We start from the raw sequence: 27,147 nt of genomic DNA on the forward strand, positions 1-27,147 counted from the left end.
TCTAAGGGTTAAAGACTTGGCCAAGGTTCAAACTGAAAAGCGCCCAGGGAAAGTGCATGTGAATATGTACAAGTTTCATGTAATTAGTGCTTAATTATATTAACATATGCAAATTGTCAACTTAGGAGCTCGTTGAGCTGGCAAAGATCAGCTAGGCACAATTGCTGTATTGTTCTGAAACAATAATGGATTTCAAGTTGGATTGTGGAAACACATAACTAGCTATCTAATTTAACTCATACCATGGTGAAATTTCATTAGTCTCCATGGAGACTGGTTTAATTGTGCTGACTAATGTTCTGGGCTGCAGAATGTCCTAAAAAGAAAGCGTTGTTTGCCTAATCCACCTTACAATGACACTTGTTTGTACATGTTTCCCTTGTGTGAGAATTTGCATATGCAAATAAATAGTTTCTCTGCCCCATTTGTCATGGCTGTTCATTACCCATGAAGAGGACATTGTTACTAGGCTGTTACTGAGTCTCCCAAGACAGGATAGTGTCAACCAGTCCAACTACATTCTTTCATAATTTGTTTCTGATTAATAGACCAGAGTGAGTCTCAGTCTCTTTGGGCATCTGCAAAGGGAAGGTCAGTTCTATCACAGAAAAGAGTTTCTGCAGTTTACTGGGGGACTTTTTCTTCTTATGATCATTCTCCTTTTTCCATTCATTGGTTAACACCATCATATTTAAAATAATGTATTCTTGTTCTAAGAATGCCTCTACTAATAATCTCTAGTTTCCTAAAGCAAAAAGATAGGAAAAGAAAGGAGATTCTGTTATTGGAATATTAATCCTGTTTTTGACAGAAAGGTAAACTGATATAATTGCTTTTCAGTTGAAGGAATGGGGGTTTATACAAGTGTGAAAGCATCGGAAAAGGATTAGCATTTTTTTGCATAATGAAAAGCTCTGTTGAATAGGGTTCTGAATGGCTGACTGAATGACTAAGATGAAAGGAAGATGAAAATGCAGGCCCCTCTTTCTTTATGCCTATGCTCTGCTCTCTCTAAAGTTATGTTTGTCCAAGACTTGAGAAAACAAGCAGGGGCTCAGATTTCAGCAACTTATAAGATGCCCTGAGTTTTCATCATCACTGGGAAGTAATATGTATGACAATAGTGCAGCTAGAGGATGATAAACAGAGGCTTGTATGCAGAAGAGTTTTCAGAAACATGCTAGGCTAGCCAAATATTGACTATTGGGTATCGAGAATTCCCAGCACTTTGCTGTCAAAACCGGTTATTTCAGAGGAGGCCAAGAGTATGGTGTGGATATTTAATTTAGTTAACGATGGAATATATGGTGTTCCCCCACCCCCTCCCCCATAGACTATAAATAGTTGTCTCAGTTGGTAGAACACTTCATTTGGGAAAGAGTTGTGTATCCTGACTTTTGGCATTGTTAAGTGTGCTAAGTGGCCCATCAGCTTTTCTGTTTGGGAGGGGTTAGTAAAAGAGGACACAGAGTTATTTTCCTAGGATTTAATTCATCTTCATGTTGCTTTGTAGGTATGTTGTGCATTTCATTTCACGATAAGTCTTTTAAAAAGTGTCTGAGTATTGTATGTTCATTTTTGCAGACATTGGCAATAAGGTTTTCTCTTGTCACTAGTTAGAGCTGTAACTGGTTATCAGTTGACAACATGGTCAGGGCTCTTAATGATGTTTCTTCAACCATAATTAGGGCAGTTAAAATACCATAAGTGTTAAGACACTTCCAAAGGTGGGAATGGATTCTTTTGTACACATGTAAATCAAACGCAGTGTGGATAATTATTTATATGTATACATTTTAAACAATCTCTTTCCGGTTTGGGGTCAGAACAGATGAGCCATTGAAGGCTGCCCCAGAGCAGGATTCAAAGATTCCACCAGATATTAACCTAACTTGTTTTGTTCCTAGAGTGTAGAACTTCTGTTTGCCTCATCACTTTCGCAGTTCAGTTGCTGAGGTACTGTTAAGAATGTTACATGGAAACTTGGGAAATCAGAAGTGTTTTCACGTAAATTAAAGTATAAGGGTTGCCCCTTGAGTACAGAATATTGTAAAGGAAAAGTGTTTGATCTTTGTTATATAAAGTCACCAAAATTCTTTACTGGAGTCCTTTAAAAAATTTGTCAAGAAATTCTGGATTGTTTCAGAAACTTTTATGGTTAACTTTATGATATGCTTGCAAAAAGTCTTAAAAGAACAAAAAAAATCCACATGGAGGCGATTTTACATGCAGAAGGGCTTATTAAGGTATTTCCATAAGAAAAATGTGTTAATTTAAAAAATAAATTCATTTATATTTTAAGACATTGTTAACCAAGCACCATGTGTTGTAACTGGCAGCTTTCCAGCCACCATGGAAGTGGATCACACATGGGTTAATAGTAGCTTATGTGATGTCTGCATTCTTAGGAAATGGGCAAAAGCCCAGGGTATTCTGATATCAAGATTTTAGGAATCAGACAGAAAGCAGAATATATGTTTATATGTGAACAGATGGACACATGTGAGAACTAAAAGTGCACAATTTCTCTTGGCACTTGTTTTAGTTATCCCTGATGATATAACCAAGATCTTAGTGCACTCGCAGTCTTTGATGGCTAAGGACGAAATGGTCTTTTAATGAGGGCTCAATGGCATTATTTTCTTGCATAAGGATTGTGCCCCTGTGATCTTACCGGATTTGATGTTCTGTTAATTCCCTAGTTTCAGAGGTTCACAAGTTGCCTTGAAAGTTTGATATGGTTTCACGTTTGACATACAATCCTTAGTCCAGGGATGGCTGCTGTCCACTCCCCTACTCTCAAAGGTTTGTGAGTGAAATAAAATATTTGCCATTTTCAGCCATTTTCGAATGTATGCACACAACTTAAAAATTGCTTTAACACTTAAGTCCTATTTGGCAAGCAACCTATCTCTGATATAATTAGCCACTTTAACATTCTAGAGATTGAAAAAATAAACAAAGAACATTTAAGAATTTGGGCGGCTTGACTTGGTTAATATGTCATAATGCCCTGATGGTCCAAGACAAGTCCTGAGTAGGTGTTTTAGTCATTCAGGTCAGGAGTTCACACACTAGCATCATGGATTTAGATGATTGGTCATTTCTTATGTTTGCGTGTCCTGGGGATACGACAGTGCACAGTTGATAATTTCTGAATGGTACCCACTATAGCACATACCTCTGAAGACAAAGTTTATAGATTCCATTGTGTTCTAGCTATAAAAACAGAAAGCGTTCTGCAAGTATTTACTCAGATCTAAATCATTTTAACCAGGGAAAATTGACTTTTGGGTTAAAATATGCATTTTATAACTGTCCATAAAATTCTTTTCCTTCACTGTAAAGAAGAAAGGAAATCCATAGCTTTAACAATAGTTAAAATACGAAAACATATGAGCTGGTGTGTACCACCTGGTTGTACTGTTAAAAACAAAACAAAACAAACAAAACTTTGTAATAGGGAAGTTTATGGAAAATCTTAAAATTCATCTGCTTGGAAGAGTAAATTGAAGAAGCCCAATCATTACCCCAAGTACCTTAATTAAACCTGAAAGGTTTTATTAATGTGGATTCTCTAAAATACAGTTCTTAGTACTTTTTTCCATACAGTTAGGAATAGTGCAAGTAATACTTAAATTTTCAGAGCTCACTCCTTAATTGAGAATGAGTTGAGTATATACAAACTAGGAGTGTGTATAAAGACACATATACACACACCGACCCCTCTTTCCTCTTTAGATGTATTCATAGGGGTAGCCTGTGAAATTGTCCCTCTGTAGACTAAATTCCTTTCATTTTCTAAGAACTGGCCAACATGATCACAACAGAAAAGAGCAGGTAGGTTTGTAAGAGAAACTATCAACATGCTAAAGTCTGAGAATATCCTAGAGTTAATTCAGTTCAGCGGGCTTATTGTAAAATATGAGATACTGAATTCAGGAGAAGTAACCATTGAGTTACCGAGCAACTAGGGAAAATGTCAGGACAAAACTCAGATATCCCAACTCTAGGACCAATGGTCACACAGCTATATTGGCTGCTTGGAAAAGGGTTTGTTATGTAACTGAGTATGGTGGTGTTGAAATAGAGAAGAAAAGAAAAATGTTGGTAATCCAACAGTGATTCTGTTTCTTCTGAGAGATGAGTTCTCTGCTACAAAAAGGAAACAAGTACAATCTGAATGGCATCTTATCACTGTGACTGTATACATGTATTTGGGTTAATTAGGAGGTCAGACTAGGTGCAATGAATGAACTCAAGAAGAGTTTATGACGCATAAAAGTACCGATGATCTCAGTGAGTTAAAATGTATTCTTAATAATCATGAACGTGATGTTATGAAGTAAGATTTCTATTCTAATAGGGAAAGCAAGTGAAGACAACGCTGTGATGCTGTAAAGGTAGCATAGTGCACAGAAGGAACAACACAGTAAAAAACGGACATTCTTTTGATTCTGTTTACTTTGGATTCCTTTTTATTTATTATTATTATCATCATTATTATTATTTTGCATTCAAAGACAGGAACAGAAATTTACTACCTCCCAAAGTCTCTGAGAAGTTCTTATATCCAAAATAGGAAGATTCCGTATGATGTTTCTAATTCAAGTATGTGAATCTTGACTGCATTTTTAAGTGCTTAGATTCCTTTTTAAATGAGTTTATTTTAACTTAGACTTTAGATTTTTGAAAATCTCCTCCATTTTGACAACTCAGTGACCAGTAGAAATTGTGTCAGAGCTATTAGACAACCTGAGTTAAATTCTTATTATGGATGACCTTATTTAAATGATGTAATCTTTGTAAGCTTCAGTTTCCTCATTCGTATCTTAACGTTGTTGTAGAGATTACATAACACTGAAGTGTTGTGAACGTTAAAATAAGTAAATGTGACAGGGCCTGATACCCTGTGTTCCCTTTTTCTTTATTTTCAATAGCTGGTTTCAATGTAATGCTCAACTAAAGAGCATTTGATAAAGCAAGTCTACATAGCTCTTTGGAGTAAGGATGCCCGTCTCTTTTACAACAGAAACAGAAATTAGGAAACGGGTTTGCATAAAAGGGATATTCTTATCGACAGATACCTAGATGGCATCTACGTGGATAGCCCTCTACCTCATCATCTGCCACTCCATCATCATGAGTTGTTTGGTTTCAAGGGCTTTTAGATGTTTAATGCATTTCTGGGTCTTTTTCTAAGAAGCAAATTAGAACAGGAATAGTTTTTAAATAATTCAGACCTTGGTCTATCTACATGAACTCAAGATTCCAGGCTGTCCATTATATGCAATCATAGAAGATACCACAACGCTTATTTAAGTCTTGTTGACCCGGCCTGTTTGAGAGCCTTAGAATTACAGGATTTCCCAAAACTGGGTTAGATACCACAGAAATACCTTTCCAGATTTTTAGTATTACAATACTTTGATACACAACCAAAGGAGTATGGCTATTACGTGGCTCCCTGTTGATCAAGATTTATACCAACTTAGAGAAGAGATCCAGTTATTAATAATCCAGTAATACTGTACAACCTTTCAGTTTTCTTGAGGGATTTTATAGCCAACTTATGAGACACCTTAGCTTATCTCTTGGAGGAGATCACAATCCTTTATCTTTTTATAATAATGCATTATTCATTGGAGGAATACCCAGGTTCAAAGATAAAATGCATGACAAAGGTTAATAAATTTATAATACAATTTTTGGACTATCTAGAAACAAAAATCTATTTCTTTTATGGATTTTCTTTTTTTAATTTGTAATAATTTCCCATTGTGATACATGTAAGATGCACATTTAAAATTACTGTTTGTATTTTTATGGGAAATGTAAGTGTACTTGGATTGTAACTTCCCAGCTTTGAGTTTGATTTTTTTGCTTAATATGTGTGGTTCATAATCTTTGTTAAAGTTTTCCTAAAAATTAACGTGTGTGCCTTGCCTATGTTCTGGTCATTAATGAGTGATCCAGGACTTGACAATTCACTTGAAATACGTTGAATAAAGCAAAGAGTTTATTGAATACTGATAGGGTAATGATATATTTCACCAAAAGAAAAACAGTTAGCATCTTAACATTTTTAATGATGCTTATTTAAGTGTTTCTTCAAATAAATTTCAGCCTCCATGAGGGCAGCAACCATATCTGTTTAATCACTGTATTGTAACACACATTATTGGCAAATCATCAGTGCTCAATAAAGTATCTATTAAATGAATGAAAAAAATGAATAATAGTTAATTAGAATATAAATAGAAAACTTCAGTTTACTGTTCTACTGAAATCTGCCACTCTTCTTGAAATCTAGGTACTTTTTAGAAATATACAACCTTAAAAACATCTGGGTTTGTCTTGGAAAACTCCATAGGGAAAACTATCTTCAGCACAATCTAAATGGGTTTTTATATTAGAACCATAGATTGCTGTAGTCAGAAGGGATATGGCATAATCACCTTGTTTAACCCATAAGGAAACTGAAGCTCAGAGAAATTCCTGGGAAATATCACGTAACTACAGAGCCTAGTTGATCAGATCTAATGTGTATGTACCCTTCAGCAAATTATTTAGCATTTTGCACCTTAGTTGGCCCATATCCAAAGATACTATAATATTAATATGAGAATAATTTCTGTAATGCTGGAGATTTTTTTATTTGTGGAATTTTTCCAAGCAAAGGATGATTTTTCAGTTGGTACAATTTCTGTGATGACCACAGCACAAGCTGACTGTTCTGGGATTGTAAAGTTAAGCTGCTCAAGATAGACAAGAATTGCTTGAAAGGTGAAAACTTGCAGGAAAAATGGGGTGGGTCATTTAGTTCTTGAAATGAAGCAGGGTGCAGATTAGGAATCATTATGGTTTGCCAGAAGTCACCGGTCATAGAAGCCTGTTTAAGTGCTCACTGTCAACAAGGAAATCATGGGCAGCACTTACAGTGGCTCACCTCTGATTTATTCATAAAGCTCACACGAGCACTTGGCTTTGTTCTTGCTCTAGTAAGGGGGACTGATGCCAATAAGAACAGGAATAAAGAGCTCCTTGCATGGTCCAAGAGTGAATAGCACTTTACCTCAAAGCCTGACCTCCTTTCCTGAGGTCTGTTATGCTACAGTTGACTCTGATTGGCTGTGTGTTCTCAGATGAAATGAGAGAAGAGGTTATAACAAGTATCTACTCTGTAAACTCCATAGTATACATAACAAGAACTATGTAACTGGAACTTGGGTTCTAACTTAACCTAAAGGGTTGTGATATTTATGCTAAATGGAAAGACTTCCTTTTCCCTTGTCCTTGGAAGCTTGAAAAGGTCCACATTTAATAATAGTTGGAAAATACTGCTTCCTTCTAATTGGAGAATGCAATGATCTTGGAGTAAAATGGGTTTTGACGATCCCTTTCCCCATTAAAATGAATTTAGAGAGATTTAATAATATAGGAAATTAAGGGTTCAAGAATAAAATATGTACTACACTGGGATCAAAACAAAACAAAACAAAATAAAACAAAACAAAAAATGGGCTTGCTGATTGATGAGGCCATATTTCTCTGAGAAGCTTTATTTGGGCCACTTCACAAATTACGCTCTGCTCCAGCCGCCCATGTTGAGGAGAAGGGACCTTTAAGAGACAGTCATCTGGCTGGTTTGCACTGGGGCAGAGGTCGAATAGAGTTACTTAAATCCCCAGAGCAACATTTAGTTAATGCTAGTCTTTTTTTTCCCCGATCCTGTCCACTTTGGCTTCCCTTTTCTCCTTTTGATGAAGTTGGTCTCTTACTACTAAAAGTGCATATATTTACACAAAAATTTCCTCAGATTTTCACAACACATTAACCCAGAAGAGCCATATTAAGAGATGGTGATGAGAGTTAATGATATATCTTTAGATAAAGCCATCCTCCCATGCAATCACATCAGAGTCATCAGCTCATTTGTCATGGCTGAAGTGAAAATGTCAGGACCAATGAGTGTATGAGTGCTGAAGGGGGCGAAAGGGCTTTTGGAGAGAGACATTTTTGTGCTGGGAGTCAGCCATGGCTTAGATTTAGCTCCAGGGAAATACTGGGATTAGCCAGCACTGTGTACAAATCCTTAGCATAACAGAATTAGTTGGAAAGATGGAGAGGTGGGGTCATGAGGATGGGTGCATTTCTAGAGTTATGCTCTAGCATGCTGCAGAAACTACGGAAACTATGGCCAGAAAACTATGGAAAAGAATGAGGTGACTTATTAAAATTTTTGTAAGGGATGTGTTATATGCGGGCCCATTGATTTAAGCAAGATTGAAGCCATAAATTTGAATGGCGTCAAAGGAAGACCTGAAAAATATGCTAAATATGTATTTTTGTTTTAGATTCGGCTGCATTAAAAAAATAGATCTAATATCCAAAAGCTTTTGGGGGAGATAATATTTGAGTACACAAAGGTAAGATTCAGGCATAAAGTACTTTTGATAGTATTTTAGAGTGGAAGTTAATACTTAATTTAAATAACAATAATGATAGTGAAATACTTGTTGCATTGTTGAATTTACACAAGACTAAGAAGCTAAACTTTCTTTACACAGACTTCATGCTGAAACTTTAATTGAAAAGTAACTTATTTTCTTTAGCTACAGAAGTTCTTATCTTTGATAGACCAATAGTAGCAGATTTATTTCATTTTGAAGCCAGTGAACTGTTCTCTTTCAGATAATGTACCCATACAACCTTTTCTTGTTTAATTCTATTGATTTACAGTGTTAAAGTGAAATAATCTGATACCTGTTTCCTGCCCTTTGAGTATTTGTCGTCAAAGAAGCTGATTAGTTTTTTCCCCCAGCTCTTTAGCTGTTTTAAATGTATAATTATCATTGCATGTCATTTGATAGCTGCACTAATTGCTGCCAACTATTGTCTGTTTGCACTTAATGCTGAAACCTGATCAACATCCTGCTTTGGTTGATGTTTGGTGGTAAACTTTAATTAACTCTTATTGCATTGAAGAAGAGTTCAGGCTTGGTGCTAACTAATCATTTACCTTCATTATGTCCTGACAGCTCCACTTGTTCTTGGTCCTAATAGATACACCAGTCAGTAAATAAACCTGCAAACCTCATGCCTTGTAGTTGCTCCACATTGGTATTTTGCTACTTAAAGTATAAGATAATTGGGCCCAGATAATTATTTAGTTAGTTTAGTATCTCTAGTTCTGCAGACACTAATCTTAATTGCCTCTTTCATGCTGGACAATTTCATTTTAATAGAAACTGTAGATTTGAGATAACATTATTCCTTCAGCATGGTTCCTATGAACATGCATCTTTTGAATCAATACAATTAAGCTTGTCTCCTGTTGGAATTCTTGTCATTATTTTTCCTGAAATACTTTTCCTGTAATGATATTGAAGTTAAAGTAATCAGGTTACCAGCAGATCATGTAAAATTCAACTCAAAATTGCTGGCTGCTTGATTTTAATTTGTCTGACATCAAGTTTGTTTGAAAAGGGATAATATGTGGGTAAACCAAGGAGCTTATAATTATGGTTGACGTTTGTTTGTTTATAATGAAATCTAATTAAAGTTCATATATTTAAAACACAAAAGTTAATTACTGAATTGCTCACTTCACTTATGGACAGCAGTCAAATTAACTTTCAGGCCAAACACACACACACACACACACACACACACACACAAAGGGCTCTTCATAACAGAAATGAAATAACCAACTAATCTTAGTGATCAAATATAAATTTGCCAATATTTCATCCAGAAGAAAACTTGGCTTTCCACTTATGTTCTCTATTATGCTAGTCCTATGTGGTTTTTAATATAAAGTGATTTAAAATATTTACATGGGATATAGAAAGAGATGTATTTTGTAGACTCTAAGAGTATTGTATAATAAGAGGTACTTGGTAGTGATTTTAAAATTTGTTCATATAGCTTTCTTCATTACAACTGTTTTGAAATCGTGTGAAATCATTGAAATCATTGCTCAGGGAATAGGAATGTTTGCTGGAATACCTGACCTGTAATTAGCTTTATGAAGATAATTATGGTGGGTTTACCCTGCAAAGAATGACATTTATCTTTTTTTTAAAGTAAGAATGTACTCACCCTTTTACACTACTGCAACATTGGTTATGAGATCCTATTGGTGGGAATCATGAAATACAGGTAGTTATCCAACTGTTTTCTCTTTTAAGTATTTAATTATCGGTAGTTCAATAATGGATTTTATATAATAGATAAAGAAGGAAAAATACATGTACATGTTAGAATTTATTGCCTTCACATTGTGTATGAGATAAATATGTGTGCAGAATGGTTTTCACTAGTCTGATAAATCTTTTTGAAGCCAAATATTCTATGGTTATATATACCTTTACGAAGCCAATTAGTTTTTTAAATGTTACTAGGTGACAAATCAAAATCATTATCAACTAAACACTCTTAGATTGTGTGTAAACCAGAGAGATTAGTCAATTAGATTTTAAAGACTAGAAATACAAACATAAAAAACATAGCAAATATGATTAAAAATCTCTAAAAATGATTGATACAGTCCATGTTTTTCCAAGGAAAACTAAAGAGGTCCACGTTTAAGCTTTGTATTTAGAAGTGTTATTGACTTGAACTTTCAAATATAGTAGGGATTGAGGGAGAGGAGTCTGAGAAGGGAAAATGATTCTGTCCATTATTGAGATACTTCGCAAAATTAAGTGTAATTTATACAACCTTTTAGTATTTTCAGAAAGTATATTTATATGTATTTTAATATAATACATGATTGATTTGTAGATTAACATTTATTTAGGGAAGAAAATGAAAAGGATCATACAGTCATTTAACTCTAATCCTGCTTTGCGTATTTGAGACAAAGGGAAGATGATTAATACTTAAGTATGGCTGAGTAACTGGCATTCAGATATACCTTTTTTCTTCTATAAAGAAAGGGAAAAAAACAACAACAACAGTATATTCTCTCAGTGTATTGGCAAACAACAGCTTTCTAGTAATGCTTTAGCTGATTAGGACATCCTTACCCTTTAATGAAGCAATCACTACAAAGCCCCAAGGTCAGCTGGAATACTAGCAAAACAGTATCAAAGAAAGAATCAGAAAGAGGCACTGAACATAATTACAGTTCATGTCCTTGTCTCACACCAATGCAAACTATTCATTTTCAATTAGAATGAATAAGAAAATTAGAAATCAACTAGATTGGTTAGAAGTACCAAAGTTTGTTTACAGAGAATAACTAAAGTATTGAGTCCATCTTGCTCACTGATTATGAAATTTTCCTGAAGCAAACAAATAAAATGAGTCATATAATAGTGTAATTTGGTTAAGGAGAGATTATTGATTTCTCTCTAAGGAAAGTCGCTGGAGTTTGATTAAAGTTGTGAAGAAAACTGAGTAAAATTCCTATTGCCCACAACCATACAAATTAAGAACTGGCAAACTGTACCTTTTCTCTTTAGTTCTCCAACACATATGCTTAATGATATGTAATTGTCACATAAAGTCCACATAGGGTTAGAGATGTGAGAGGGAATGAGAGAAAATGAGGGTGGGGAGAGAAGGAGAGGAAGAGAAAGAGAGAAGCGAGGGAGAAGACCACTAAGGGTCAATCACAAGGGTCCTGTTTATAGAGTAGGAAACAAATCTGCATTGAATAGCTAATTTAGATTTTAATGAGGAAAATAAGGGAAAATGACTTAGTTGACTTGCACACTCATTTGTGTTTTTGTAAACTTTCCCTCTTTAAAAATTTGCTTATTTTAAATGCTTAATATATTTGGTTACATCCTTCTATTCAAACTTAATTACCTTCTCCCCTTTGTCGTGACATGGGTGGAAAGTTTTTGCCGTGTCAGGAGAGGTCGTCACACATTCTTTTGCAGTTCTCTTCATTAATTCCTTCTTGCAGAAGCATTTTCTCTCGTGCTGGGAAGGTAGAAGGGTGTAACAGAAGAGCCCTGAAACATCAGCAGGAAGCTCTAAGCTGGTTAATGCAGTATAATTGTCTGGACATAGACTGGTCTTTGTTTGTGTGGTTCACTCCGAATCAGCTGTAATTAACTCCAGAGTGTTTCCAGATTGCCAGCAAAGAAAAATTACAGCTTTTCTGTTTTAAATTGTAAAGCTCACAAACATTAACTATGCAGATTGCTTTTACTTTGATATATTTCTATCCTGCAAGAAAAAAAGAAGCTTATTTGGCTCCCCCCACCTCTAAAAATGTGCTTTTGTTAAGTTATTTGATTTAGTGTCTATTGGAACATAATGGCTCCTCAATAGTTGGACTTGAAATCTTTTTACTTAATAATTTCAATCCTTTGACATCCTTGTCCTGCCTTCCTTCTTGCTAACGTTTTTAATACGGCAATGGGAAAGAAGTTATGTCATCTTTTATGAAATACTAAACATATACTAAAATAAGCAAATTGTAGAGAAAGATGACTAAAGAAAACCACCAGCACCAACTTAAAAGACCGAGATCAAAGATGTATTCTGACGTAAATGGTGCTTCCACACAGGTACTTTACCTGTGTTTTGATATATCAAAAGAGAGACTATGAGAAAAGGGCAATTTCACTACCCTCTTCTCCTGGTCAGTACACCACACCCTTTTAAAAGCTTCTGTACAGTAGTTTGTAATTATGGATTCCACCATGGGTAAAAATGAGGTAGCTGTGTGAGCTAATACAGCCTAGTACACAAAAGATCTGTCAGCAACTGATGCAAAAAAAAAAAAAAAAAAAAAAGTCTAGCCAAAAATCTTTTTTTTTTTCTTTCTTCTGAATTTAACAATAAGGAATTTAAGCCTCAATGTGGCTTTAGCAACCAAAGAAAAGAAGCTCTTGGTGTCTGCATAATACCACTTTGATGGATTTTTTTCATCAGTTCTCTGTACGTGGCAACAAATAAACAAGTATAATTATACTTGTGAAGGTCTATTCATTGCTTTGTCAGGATTAGATATATGTGCCGTTTTCACACTGCGCCTCTCTTTTGTCTTTGCCTAACTCACTATGACATATTGATAGAGGATTTGGAATGGGGAAAAGGCCACAGCAGAGACAGTGATGACCTTTTGGAAACTTGATATAATTCAAGGATTTTTCTTTCTTTCTTTCTTCCTTTCTTTCTTTTTTTTTTTTTATTTTTTTTAGGATTTGTAACTTGTTACCAAATTCTCTTGTAAGTGGACAACTTTTAACCCATTAAAATGGAGCAAATAAAGACTCAAAGTGCGAGGAGGTTGGCTGAAGAGCAGAGGAGAATAAAAACAATAGGCTAAGGGGCGCACTGGTCTTCTTTCCCAGCACTTAGCAGAGTGGCTAACCTAGCATTCCTTTCCCATTATTCTGTCCTCTTGATCAGATCACGTTCTTTTTAATCATTTCACAAGCACTGTCTCACTGGACCGTAGAGGAGGCCTGGGACAATCTCAATTAAAAAAAAAAAAAAAGAGGTAAAACTGGCCTCTCTGATTTTGGGTTCTAATGGGAACTCTGCTTTCTGAATGCAAAGGAATTCTTCTATTGTTCAGAAAGCACCCCCTTTCATTAGCCAGGCTCCTTGTAGGTGGGTTTGGTCATTTAGCAGAGCTGAGTTTAGGCAGCAGTGACTGCAGGACGAAAGCAAAGCAGAACGAGCAATAAAAGTTCTTTTTCTGCATATTGTCCATTAGTTCCGAAAAAGGGCTTTACACGATCAAAGTCACTGATCTTGTGTGAATTAGTGAGAATACCAAAAAATGTGTACACATATTCTAAGCAGACCAGCAGGTATGTATTGTTCTGAATTTAGCATTAAAATTATATTAGTTTTTCTCTTTGGGACTTCTTGAGGACTTTGGTGATTTTTAAAAAATAGAATGGTTGGCAGTAGAGAATAGAAATTGGTAAAAACTAAGAAGAAAACAGCTTAAATGGTGAAGTGGTTTTTATAGTGAGTTTACTTGTTACGCAGTCATTTTGAAATTAATTCTGTGGTTTAAGTTAAATGGTTGTCTTTGTGGTCTTTTTACTGGGACTTATAAAACTTAAGTGTAAATTTCCTAAATGGGTCACATTGATAAAAGAAAGATCTTGTCTGACATTGATGACAATGAAATCACTTAGCATCATATTCAGGGCATATGTGTATACTGATCTAAATAACTTTTTAACTGTACAAACTAAAGTGACTCCATCAAAATATACTGGTAAACATTGCCATGGTCAGAGTCAATAGCTACAAATTTTAAAAGTCAGTTAATCCATTATTAGTTGTATCAATCCAGATGGGTTTGCTGTTGTTGCTTTTGGAATGAAATGTAAATTTGATCGTATAGAAGACTTATTATGTACTTGATTCAGTTTCTGATTAATGTGTAGCTTATTGAGAAGAAATTGATAGGCAATTTCCTGTAAAATTATGTGGGAATATTGTAACAAAATGTATCCTACTGCTTTGACCTGTGATGGATTCTTTAGTTTTCGTAATTTTTTCCTCATAGCAGTAACATTACATTTTTGAAAGTTACTTCTAGCCCTATTAAGATAATAAAAAAAGATAGGATCTACTTCATATAAAGAAATATTGAGGTGATACATTGTGGAGTCCATTCGGTATCTGGCCAGAATTATTAACTACAGATTATATATAAGTCATTTGAGGTGCATTCAGCATGTGTGTAATAATTCTAGCAAGTGTTTCTGTGGGCTGAGAACTGTTGTAGGGGTATAGGTAAAACAGAATTAAAATGGTAATAAAAATAGCTTAGAAACTCTTTTACAAAGCTGTAAAGTGTTTGGGAACTTTTCTTACTTTTGTAATTAAGGTGAATCTCCTTCCACATATGAGCCTGTTACCTGATGATAGGGGGGAAAAACACCCTGGGTTTTGAAACTTTTCATTTTAATCTAGGATCATTAATTCTGTGTTATTTACCATCCTATTTCCACTCCAACTCTAGTCCCTTCCTGACTTCCTCATTTCAGTCTAGCAGGGGATTCTATTTTAGGCATTTTGCTGCCTTCTGTATGTATACACATTGTGCAGATTTGGTAACTGCAAAGGTAAACATTAATATTTGTGGACTAATTAGAAAATTATTAGGTTTTCATGCTTTTGGTTGTCAGATTATTTCAGTGGGTTTTAAAAGCTGCATGCATGCCATGAGGATAATTAACCTGGAGCTCATCAATGATTAAAATTACACACTAAGCTTTGTGATGTTTGATTCGTGAGCAATTAGGGCATCATTTTCACCATTGCAGATACCAAAACGAATTTTGATTTCATTTTCCATCTATGTAGATCTTTTGATGTATTTTAAACTGATCACTTCCTCTCTGATTTAGTGGACAAGATTAAATTCGATTACAGTAAAGAGAGTATTAAGAAGTTATCCTTCATACTTAATATGCCAGTGACCTTCAATGATGTCTTTCTTTTTTAAGAACTCTTAAAAAGGAATTTCTAAAACACATAGTAATATTGGTGAGCCCAGAATTTTGTTTTCTTCTTAGCTCTCTGCCACTGTGAAGTCTATGCAATAGCATATAGCAGGGTGAGGGGCATCCAGAGTGAGGCACTGCATGTCTCTCTTAAACAATATAATATGTGATGTAATAGAGCAATGTCAGCCTTTCTTATTTCAGAAATCACCAGCACATGTGAAAGTGTTGATGCTTTTAAATTAAGGGGCTAGTTGCCTTGAAGTTACGAGTCCCTTCAATTTTAAGATTTGAACGAAGGTTGCTTACCTGTTTCATAAAACCAAGACAGTGCCCGTGTCATAGGCTGAAAATAAATACTAAAGTTTCAGACCACTCAACTGTTGTGTACAGTGCCATCATTCTGCAAATGGAGAGATCTGCAGGGACTCAGAGAAGCTTAAACTGTAATCAAGCTGCTATTACAGTAGCTCAGGGTTGCAGGCACACATACAAGTGAGCGCGCACACACACACACCACAAACACCCACGCACACAGAAGGGAAATGCATTTTCACCAATAAATGCCCAGCTTTTCCTGGTACCTTATCCTGCTGCCAGAAACTGATATGACTTTACAAAGTGCATCTTGTTCTCAACAAAGGGAATTTATGGTCTGAGATGCCTGCCTGCAAAAAACTGAAAAATTAAAAAAAAAATTTTTTTTAAATGATTGAAGGATTTTCATCACTAGTGCTTGCATATGATTTGTTAAGCCAGGGGAGACGTTGATTGAGGCAGTTGGTTGAGAGATGAGCAACTCACCAGGATTGATAACATCAAACTGGTATTTGAAATGGTGTTCATTACGTATTGCAGTGAAAAAAACTGAGTGAATGCGATTGTCCCCTAGGATGATAGCACCGGTTGCAGTAAATGTTAATTTCTGTTCTGTTACCCATTGAGGGGACTGAAGTGTGGGGAAGAATTGTGATTGGTGCTTAATCAGGGCCAGCCAGATACCTGCTGAGAGCTTTTGCACAAGGAAGATTTGTAGTAAGCTGATTTACTGGCAAAATGAAAACCAGAGAAGAGTTTGGTCTGTGCTGCCTGTGACTGTAATATTTCTAATTTTAAGGTTCCTTTATTGTTGGTCTCCCTCTCACACTCATCCCCTCCTTCTAGTCCTTGCCTGATAAAGTAAAAGGTAAATTTTTAAATTACAAGTGTTTTTGTTGTTCTTGTATTTCTGCTGTCATGTATGAAAGCCATTTACATTTCTATTGCTATAGAGGGGGTTTTAAAGCCTTTACGTACATTACATATGTTTTCAGCAACCAGAAATGAAAAACATACGGATCACCGATACAAATTTTAGATTTATGATGAATGCTCACAGCGATTTCAAAAACACCTTGGATGTCTGGGCATGCCTGTGATAGCTATCTACATTATTTTGCTACATTTATACAAAGTCTGTCTGTGATAGATAGGTATGCTGGTTTTAAGTTTTTCCCCCTCACCTTTTTAGATAGTCAAGTTTACAGCAGCTGTAAATTAGTGATGGGCTATTAGTGAGCTGTGTCATTATTTAATAAAAATGGCTCCTCTCACCTTATTTTTTATCCAGGTCCCTGACAGGCTGGATGAAATGAGATCCCCATGTAGCAATTGCCATGGAAACCTGTGACTCCCCTCCTATCTCAAGGCAGGAAAATGGGCAGAGCACATCAAAGCTATGTGGAACGACACAACTTGATAATGAGGTGCCAGAGAAAGTTGCAGGGATGGAGCCTGACAGGGAAAACAGCTCCACAGATGACAACCTGAAAACGGATGAGCGCAAAAGTGAAGTCTTGCTGGGTTTCAGCGTTGAGAATGCAGCTGCCACTCAGGTTACCTCAGCAAAGGAGATACCCTGCAACGAATGTGCCACTTCTTTTCCCAGTTTACAGAAATACATGGAACACCACTGCCCTAATGCCCGCCTTCCCGTCTTGAAGGATGACAACGAGAGCGAAATCAGCGAGTTAGAGGACAGTGACGTGGAAAATTTAACAGGGGAGATAGTTTACCAGCCTGATGGGTCAGCATATATAATTGAGGACTCCAAAGAAAGTGGGCAGAATGCACAGACTGGGGCAAATAGCAAACTCTTCTCCACAGCGATGTTTCTGGACTCCCTGGCATCTGCTGGAGAGAAGAGTGATCAGTCTGCTTCTGCACCTCTGTCGTTCTACCCACAGATCATCAACACTTTTCATATCGCTTCATCCCTCGGGAAACCATTTACAGCCGATCAGGCTTTCCCAAATACCTCAGCATTAGCAGGAGTTGGTCCTGTGTTGCACAGTTTCCGTGTCTATGATCTCCGACACAAGAGAGAGAAAGACTATCTAACCAGTGATGGCTCAGCCAAAAACTCCTGTGTGTCCAAAGATGTCCCCAACAATGTGGACTTGTCCAAATTCGATGGTTGTGTGAGCGATGGGAAAAGGAAACCTGTTTTAATGTGTTTCTTGTGCAAGTTGTCTTTCGGTTATATCAGGTCGTTTGTAACCCACGCTGTGCACGATCATCGGATGACCCTCAATGAGGAGGAGCAGAAGCTCCTCGGTAACAAATGCGTCTCCGCCATAATACAGGGGATCGGCAAAGACAAAGAACCTCTTATAAGCTTTCTGGAACCAAAAAAATCCACTTCTGTGTATCCCCATTTTTCTACTACAAACCTCATAGGACCTGATCCAACCTTCCGCGGTTTATGGAGCGCTTTTCATGTGGAAAATGGTGACTCTTTGCCGGCTGGCTTTGCCTTCTTGAAGGGGAGTGCGAGCACCTCAAGCCCGGCAGAGCAGCCGCTAGGGATCACCCCAATGCCAAAGGCTGAAGTGAATCTGGGGGGGCTGTCTAGTTTAGTCGTGAACACCCCAATTACCTCTGTCTCCCTCAGCCACTCATCGTCGGAGTCTAGCAAGATGTCAGAGAGCAAAGACCAAGAGAACAACTGTGAAAGGCCAAAAGAAAGCAACGTTTTACACCCCAACGGGGAGTGCCCTGTCAAAAGCGAACCCACCGAAGCGGGAGACGAGGACGAAGAGGATGCCTACTCCAATGAACTTGACGACGAGGAAGCGTTAGGCGAGCTCACCGATAGTATTGGTAACAAAGATTTCCCTCTCTTAAACCAAAGCATTTCTCCTTTATCATCCAGTGTGCTAAAATTTATTGAAAAGGGTACCTCGTCCTCCTCGGCGGCTGTGTCTGATGACGCAGAGAAGAAAAAACAGACTGCTGCCGTCAGGGCCAGCGGCGGTGTTGCTAATAACTACGGCATCGGTGGCAAGGACTTTGCGGAGGCAGGTGCCAGTAAAGACAGTGCCACAGCTGCTCACGCGAGTGAGACGGCCCGGGGAGACGAAGACAGTTCAGCTACTCCTCACCAGCATGGCTTCACCCCGAGTACTCCTGGCACACCAGGGCCCGGAGGAGACGGCTCACCAGGCAGCGGCATCGAGTGTCCAAAGTGTGACACGGTTTTGGGCTCTTCGAGGTCTCTTGGTGGTCATATGACTATGATGCACTCAAGGAACTCATGCAAAACCCTCAAATGTCCCAAATGTAACTGGCACTACAAATATCAGCAGACCCTGGAGGCCCATATGAAGGAGAAACACCCTGAGCCGGGCGGCTCTTGTGTGTATTGTAAGACTGGACAGCCTCACCCCAGGCTTGCCCGGGGGGAGAGTTACACGTGTGGCTATAAACCCTTCCGTTGTGAGGTTTGTAACTACTCTACCACTACCAAAGGCAACCTCAGTATTCATATGCAGTCGGATAAGCACCTGAACAATGTTCAGAATCTCCAAAATGGCAATGGTGAGCAGGTGTTTGGCCACTCTGCCCCAGCCCCCAACACCAGCCTCAGTGGCTGCGGAACACCCTCTCCATCCAAACCCAAGCAGAAACCCACCTGGCGGTGTGAGGTTTGTGATTATGAAACCAACGTCGCAAGGAACCTCCGAATTCATATGACCAGTGAAAAGCACATGCATAATATGATGCTTTTGCAGCAGAACATGAAGCAGATCCAGCATAACTTGCACTTGGGCCTTGCTCCGGCCGAGGCAGAGCTCTACCAGTACTACCTAGCCCAGAACATAGGCCTGACCGGAATGAAGCTGGAAAACCCCGCCGACCCACAACTGATGATCAATCCATTCCAGCTGGATCCGGCGACAGCGGCCGCCTTGGCACCAGGACTCGGTTAGTATTTACTGCTTTTCTGCGCTACTCTTAGTTTCTAATCACATGTTGATTTGGCGTGATACACCCAGATAAAGTGGTGAGTGCCAACAAATTGGGGACAGTTTACTAGAAGGGACTTTGTCTTTCAGCTGGATAATGAAACCATTTGGGCCTTACTTCAAACCTGAATTAACTCCAGAGAGGAAGGAGTTAAGGGATGAAGGGCAGCATAAGAGGAGTCAGCAAACTCCCTCTTCATTCAGCAGGTTGATTAACAAATGCTAATTTGCATTAGTTGCCCTACAGTCATTAGCTGTACCTTACAAGGCTTGTAGCGTCAGTCTCAGCCATTATTCCCTAAAAGACCCAACTTGAGCTTCAAAAGGGCCTACCATGATTTTTAATTAAATATTTTGAAAAATATTTTAATGTCTGTGATTGAAGACAATTAAACTAACAGTAATACCGTTACCTTATCCCAGGTATTTGGCAGTAGATTACAGGCACGCGGGCAGTATTAGCCAAATCTCATCAAGCTTTTAGACAAATTGCAAAATAACAATTAGCGCTTATGGAAGTTTATCTAGGCTCTTAAATTGCAAGCACGTGACTGTTTTGTTATGGTATTGATCAACTTTCTTGCCCTCGAAAATACAAATTTCAGAATGACATCATGCCCAGTAGGAGTAATTAAAGCTATCTGATGAGGGAATTTAGAAGTTGAAAGGGATGATTGTAATTGATCCTGATTCAATCCTATTACAGCTTTTTATAGTTTAAGCTCTAGAGAAAGCACATTCCTTGTCAAGACTTTATTTTACAGATTCCTTTGTGTGTGCTGTGTTTTCTAGTCTCTATTTTTCCTTTTAATTTTTTTTTCCTGTAGTAAATAATGAGCTGCCGCCTGAAATCCGGCTTGCCAGTGGTCAGCTAATGGGTGATGACCTGTCCCTCCTTACTGCAGGAGAGCTGTCACCTTATATCAGTGACCCAGCGCTGAAGCTATTCCAGTGTGCTGTTTGCAACAAATTCACCTCTGACAGCCTGGAGGCCCTAAGTGTGCATGTGAGCAGTGAGCGCTCTCTCCCTGAAGAGGAATGGAGGGCTGTAATTGGAGATATCTACCAGTGCAAGCTCTGTAACTACAACACTCAGCTGAAAGCCAACTTCCAGCTCCACTGCAAGACTGATAAACATATGCAGAAATATCAACTGGTGGCTCACATTAAAGAAGGGGGCAAAAGCAATGAGTGGAGGCTGAAGTGCATTGCCATTGGCAACCCTGTTCACCTGAAATGTAATGCCTGTGACTACTACACCAACAGTGTGGATAAATTACGCTTGCATACCACCAATCACAGGCATGAGGCGGCCCTGAAGCTCTACAAGGTAAGCAGTGACATCCATTTCCGTTGGCACAGAGTAGAGAAGGGAATTAACTGTTTCAGAGCTTGGAGCACAAATCTGCAAGTTAAGAAAAGAAATAGAAAAAAAAAAAAATAGAAGGGCAAGGTACACAGTTTCTGCTTAACATTACTAAACGTGTATTGAGATACATGCAATTGGAGAGTTTGTTTAAAAGATCTGCCTTATGTCCCTTTTATACCTGTCTCAGTGACATCGATCGCTTTACTGGCTTCCCAGAAATAAAATAACCTTCCTGAGTATTTTCACAGATAAAATAATATTGTTATCCCCCTTTGATCGATTGATCAAAAAAAAAAAAAAAAAACCCAAACGTAGTACCACTCTTAGCTAAGTGTTAATGGTTATAGGGAACGGATCACAAAATCAGTTCTACTTCAAGAATGCATCGTCTTTTGTTTGGTGTCAAACAGGGACAATCTAAACACGATGTGTGTGTGTGTGTGTGTGTGTGTGTGTGTATTCCATTGTTTTTCCGTAAGTTTTGAGTAAACACACTCTCCCTCAGCATCAGTTGGAAGTCTTCTACTTAACTCAGTTGTTATTTTGCATGACCTTTCCCAGCTAGTAATGTTTTTATTCCCTCCACTGGGTGTGGCGCAAATAAAAATGTTCATTAAATGGCAAATATACTTTTATCTTTGCTGGAAAAAACTATGCAGATGTAATGAATATGTGCAACTGGTGAGCACCATTTATTACACAACTTGTCTTGACTTTTTCTAAACCCTAATTACTGGTTAATTTATTTTGTGAGTTTGTTTACTAGATTGTCTTGATTGTCTTGGTTCTTGTACAAATGTAACAGATTCATTTCTATGATGAATAACTTGGTAACTTATTAGAAACTTCTTTTGTCTAGAGGATATTAAAATTCAGAAAATATTGCAAACCATTAGTCATTGTAACAAGCTCTAAATATGATTACAAAATCCATTTTGCAAGTGTTATCTATTGATTTATACTAGAAATCAGTGATAACTATACTATCAGGAGTCAACCAGCGATTATAATACCTATGGCTTTTCTAATACTATTTCAAACTGTAAACACACAGCAAAAAGGGCAGATTGTGGATCTTGAGAGCAGGTGCACGAATTATTTATTTGGGTTGGGGCTGGCACAATTAGTTTGGGTTGTTTCTTGAAGTTCAAATTCTAGATTGACGTACTGAGTGTAAAAACCTAAAGATGTGGCGTGAGGACCTGTAACATTGTTCCTATGACATGGGTGCTCTGTGGATCAATAACAAAAGCATTAGATTTGGGTTACACAGTTTGAGGGGAGTACAAGCCCTAATGTAAGATGGCAAGCTTCTAAGTCGATGCTATTGAAAATATAATATAAACGATTAATTGTATTATAATTCATAGGTTTTACCATTCAATTGTCAACTTTTTTTTCCTGTTGATACCTGACCTATTAAAACTTTTAGAATACCTAGGAGAAAAAAAACAAACATTAAGTTTGTATAAATAATAGATCTCGACCCTGGGAGCTATATAGAATATTCATGAACTGTGTTTATATTCAAGCAGCTCCTCTAACACTTTAAATTAACATGTTGTGAATAGAAGATATAAATGTACAAATTTTTCTATTTTATTGATCTCATGTGGGAAGCTGAAGAAAGGTAGAGTGTTACTGTTTATTTTCTCAGGAAAAGTTGTTTAATCTAATTGTTTGATGATTATTTAAACGTGTGTGTGTGTGTGTATTAAGTTTATTCATTCTTTCCTGAGTATGAGTTGCTCTCCCTCACTATCTGCAGAACGATTTGCTAAGTGTCAGAGTTACTCTTGAAGTTTCTTTTCAGGGAGAGTTGGATATTGCCTTCGAATGTAACAACCAAATGAGATAAAAGCTTGTTTATAAAGAGGGTTTTTTTTTTTTAAAGATTTTATTTATTCATTTGACAGAGATAGAGACAGCCAGCGAGAGAGGGAACACAGCAGGGGGAGTGAGAGAGGAAGAAGCAGGCTCCCAGCGGAGGAGCCCGATGTGGGGCTCGATCCCAGAACGCCAGGATCACGCCCTGAGCCGAAGGCAGAGGCTTAATGACTGAGCCACCCAGGCGCCCCTATAAAGAGGATTTTGAAGCAGACAGAGCTTTAGGTCCCAGAACCAAAGAATATATGTACTCTCCCTTAAAAATGTTATAAAGTCATATAAAAATTTACTTGTCCCCCACTCTTCTTTATTTGCTCATCTCTTAAATACTCAAGTGTCTTTGTAGCCTAGCATCTAAAACTGGTCAGCCAACGAACAAAAACATACTTCGAACAGACTTACCTTGAATTAAGAGAAGATTGAGGAGATAAATATTTGAGCTATTGAAACTTGGTATCGGACAATCGAACTACATTATTTTGTATTATCCTTCAAGGGGCATTCATTATTTCTAGTAGTAACTAGAAAAATACTCCAGAGTAACAGTATGTTGAGGATGCCTTTTCGAAACTGATTTACAGAAACTGTCTGAGTCAGAGATAGAGGATTTTCAAGTGTAGTAATGAGAATATTACCAAGCTTGGTTGGCTTGTGTTGGCAAAATGAAATTGCTTCATAAGTAACATTAATTGCTTTTAAATGAGAACCTAACAAATTGGCCTGGGCCTGAAAAAAAAAATGATGGTTTGTAATAGGCTGAAATATTAAAATTAGACTTAAAATAGTTTCTGAGTTAATGACTAGACAATAATCTCCTATATAAAATTCATTTTCATTAGGAGTTTAATTTACATCATTTTGCATCGTGAATTATTCAGACTTTAAGGGAAAGTGACAAGTAGCAGTTATAAGACAAATACAGAGCTGTGAGAAAACAGCTTTCCTCGTTATTGACAACATATTGATTCATAACACTCTAAATGTGGTTATGTGTCAGTTCGATTTGAATAGACCACTTTACCTCTTGCATTGTCAACCTGGAGCAGTATTACTAAAAGAAGTGTGTGTCCTTATTCCAGTTTAAGGAGGTTAAAGGTTAAAGGTTAAGGGTTAGCTTAAAAGCATCATCTGCCTAGCTGCTTAACTTTAAACTGATCAATTTAATGAAAATCTGTTTTACAGATGTTGTTTTAATGTATTTGGCAGGATTTAGGCAGCTTTAACATTAGACGTATGCTAGTAAAAATTATTTCTTTATTTGACCAGAACAACACCTTTCCTTTTATGTTTAAGGTAGAAGGCTTGCGGGTTATGGTATTTTGGCAAAGGACCCAGAGGCAGAATGTGTTGATGATCTTCCCATATGGACTCAAAAAAAAGAATACCTTTATGTCTATTGCTAACGATGACTGCAAAAACAAACAAAGCTGCATTCATTTTTTTGGCAGTATTATTTTCCTTAGAATTTTTTTAAAGAGGAATTTTGTTATTGTTAAGAAAATCTCACTTCTTCAAGCAAAATTTTCTGAAGCGCTAAACACTATTAAATTTTGATTTTTCCTTCAGAAATTTTAACAATGAAGCAAAATTGGTCTAGGAAATTAAAACAATAAAATGAAACTACAGATTGCCCTTAATCTTCCCTTTCCATGTATAAAAGTATATTTAAAGTGAGGTTAACAAATACTGAGTGTGTAGATAGCTACAGTCAGTGTCGTAAGGTAAAGTGTGCACGTGTGTATCTGCATGGACATCCAGATCTAGATAGGACGCAAAAGCCGTGTTCCTTCACTAACCACTTTATTGGATTTGATTATATTCTTCTAATTTCACACCTTTGCGTCCTCTACAAATTCTCAGCAGTTGATAGTCACAGAATAAATCCTCAATATTTGTAGGATGAATAAGTGAATAGCCTGAGATATGTATTAAAGAAACCCTGTTACTTCCAACCCTCATTTAAAAGATAAAAATGCATTACAATTGGTCTCCCTCTTAAATGATCCCAAACTTTTTCTAAAGAGTTGAGTAAAAAAGTTATAATGAAAACCACTTAGCACTACACATTCGAACGGAAGAACACATACGACTTTGGCCATATTTCCGTTTTACAGTTTAGTTTATTCTTGGCTCAGACAGAAGGGACAAGACTTTTCCAGCCAGCTGATTGGTTTACCCCCATCCTATGCAGGGCTTGCAAATCCTGTTGCCACACCTGCATGTCAGCTGCTCTTATAATATTGTATGTATTTTTAAGTGAGGTGTTCACAGCTTTGCTGGTTCAAAGTCAAAAGCTTAATTATACCAGCCTTTTTTCTTTCTGCATCTGCTAGTAGGGAAGCAGAATAGTCTGAATTCCATAATGCTATTTTCATATTTGGATTTCAAATTGGCTGAGAGCAGTGAATGAATCTCTTGTCTCCATGGTGAGCAAAAGAACACACGTGGGATTTAGTCCTAGGTAACTTTTAGTGTAACATTCCCCCAAGGAACATTTTTGGAGTTTTCTCATTATCCATGTTATGGATGAAAGCATCCGGGTTAAGAACTAAAATCAAGGTGTGGGGGAGGGTCACAGAAGAGAATGCAAGGAGCCATGTTGGGAAAAGAAGGTGGCAAGGAAATAAAAAATGGAATAATTAGCTTCACCTACCTTTTTTTCTTTTTCTTTTTCTTTCTTCTTTTTTTTTTTTTTTACTAGTAGGAAGTAATAACCTGATCAGTTTGGAATTAACAAAGAATCACAAGCATTTTCATTTCAATAGGCCTGAGTCCAACTTTGCAATTTAAAATCAAATATACCAGATATGTACCGTTTCAATTATTGAACTGTCATTGTCCCGGTGTGATGGTAAAAGAGGTCAGGAGATTGTGTGGTACACATTTGCATAAAACTCATTGTGCAAAAGGAAATTGGAATATGTGTGTGTATCTAAGAAACCAAAACAGGTTTTTCTTAATCTTATTCCAGTCATTTGTTTAGATGAAGAAAGCTGTTTTCAGAGATAAACAAAAGTTATTCTTTTCTGTTGCCAAACATTAACCTGAATATGGAAATTTTTACACTTTTTTGTATTAGTTGCAGATTTATGTTTCTTTCAAGGTTGAAATGCACTGTGAAATTTAATTCCGGTTGCGAGATTTCGTTTTAAAAAAGTAATCACAGCTCAAATTATTCTATTGTGTTCTCATATAAAAAGACAAAGCAGAGATTGAAAAAAACAGTTTCTGTGGCCGAGCAATAATACATGCTTGCATAATACTTATAACTAATAAATACGCAGATCAAATGGAGAGGAGCTGGTTAGCTAATAGCAACTAATAAATCACTGGTGTTTTCAGATCGCAGTGTAATTGGCCAGCTCTACCTGCTACGTCTCCTTCTGTTTTTAAGCTGACATTTGCTGAAGCCCAGCCATGTGTTCCAGCACGGCTACTCCAGCTCAAATATGGACTTTCTCACTGCTATCCCATGGCAAGTGATATATTACATTGTGAGCTGAGAACCATCTTTGTATTCCCCTGGAAAAAAAATGACTAAAAATCTGTCTATCCAAATTTAAAAAATATATATCACTACACATCAAAAGGATTACTTTAGACCAGGCAGTAGCAACTTACTACATCCATGTCAGAATACATAAAGTGATTTTTAGTGTGTGAAATTGTTCGCAAACCCAGACAAAATTTAAAGAAAGCCAAGTGTGCAAAGGAACCCTCCTATTTTATTTTCAACATGTCTTTCCTTAACCGGGGCTACCATCTCCCATCATGTCAGGCACACGCTATTACGCTGTTCTCTGTTTCTCTGAAATCCTTACTATTTTATCCCATCTGGATCTTCTCTTCATGGAAATGCTCCCTGTTGCAAGATTACCCATCTAATTCCCCAAAGAAAACTAGCATCCCCTTAATTAAGGGGAAAGAAGCCTTTTCATAAAAGCAGAATAGTGCATTCAAAGGTGTAAATGACTTTCAGGTCTTTCCCAGGGTACATTTTGTTTTAAAGGAACTGCTTAATCTGGATGAATTTTCGAACGTGTGAGGGGTGTCATGATTTTGTCCGGGATGGGGAGGGCAGAGCCCCACCCTAAGAGCTTCCCTCACTTATCTCCTTCCGAACCCACATGGCCCCACGCACATCATACCGGCCCTCATCTCAGAA

The 27,147-nt window shown here is 37.2% G+C and overlaps 1 protein-coding gene across 1 annotated transcript in view; it reads left to right on the top strand.

The window, feature by feature from the left end:
• Positions 1-27,147, top strand: part of ZFHX4 (zinc finger homeobox 4) — a 175,965-nt gene that overhangs the window by 3,273 nt on the left and 145,545 nt on the right. Inside the window, 2 exon segments of the mRNA XM_044382737.3 lie at positions 17,050-19,685; positions 20,554-21,056. Coding sequence (XP_044238672.3) covers positions 17,096-19,685; positions 20,554-21,056 — 3,093 coding nt within the window. The 5' untranslated portion in view covers positions 17,050-17,095.

This window comes from Ursus arctos, unplaced genomic scaffold (assembly GCF_023065955.2).
Source record: "Ursus arctos isolate Adak ecotype North America unplaced genomic scaffold, UrsArc2.0 scaffold_6, whole genome shotgun sequence".
In the NCBI taxonomy this organism is placed as follows: domain Eukaryota; kingdom Metazoa; phylum Chordata; class Mammalia; order Carnivora; family Ursidae; genus Ursus; species Ursus arctos.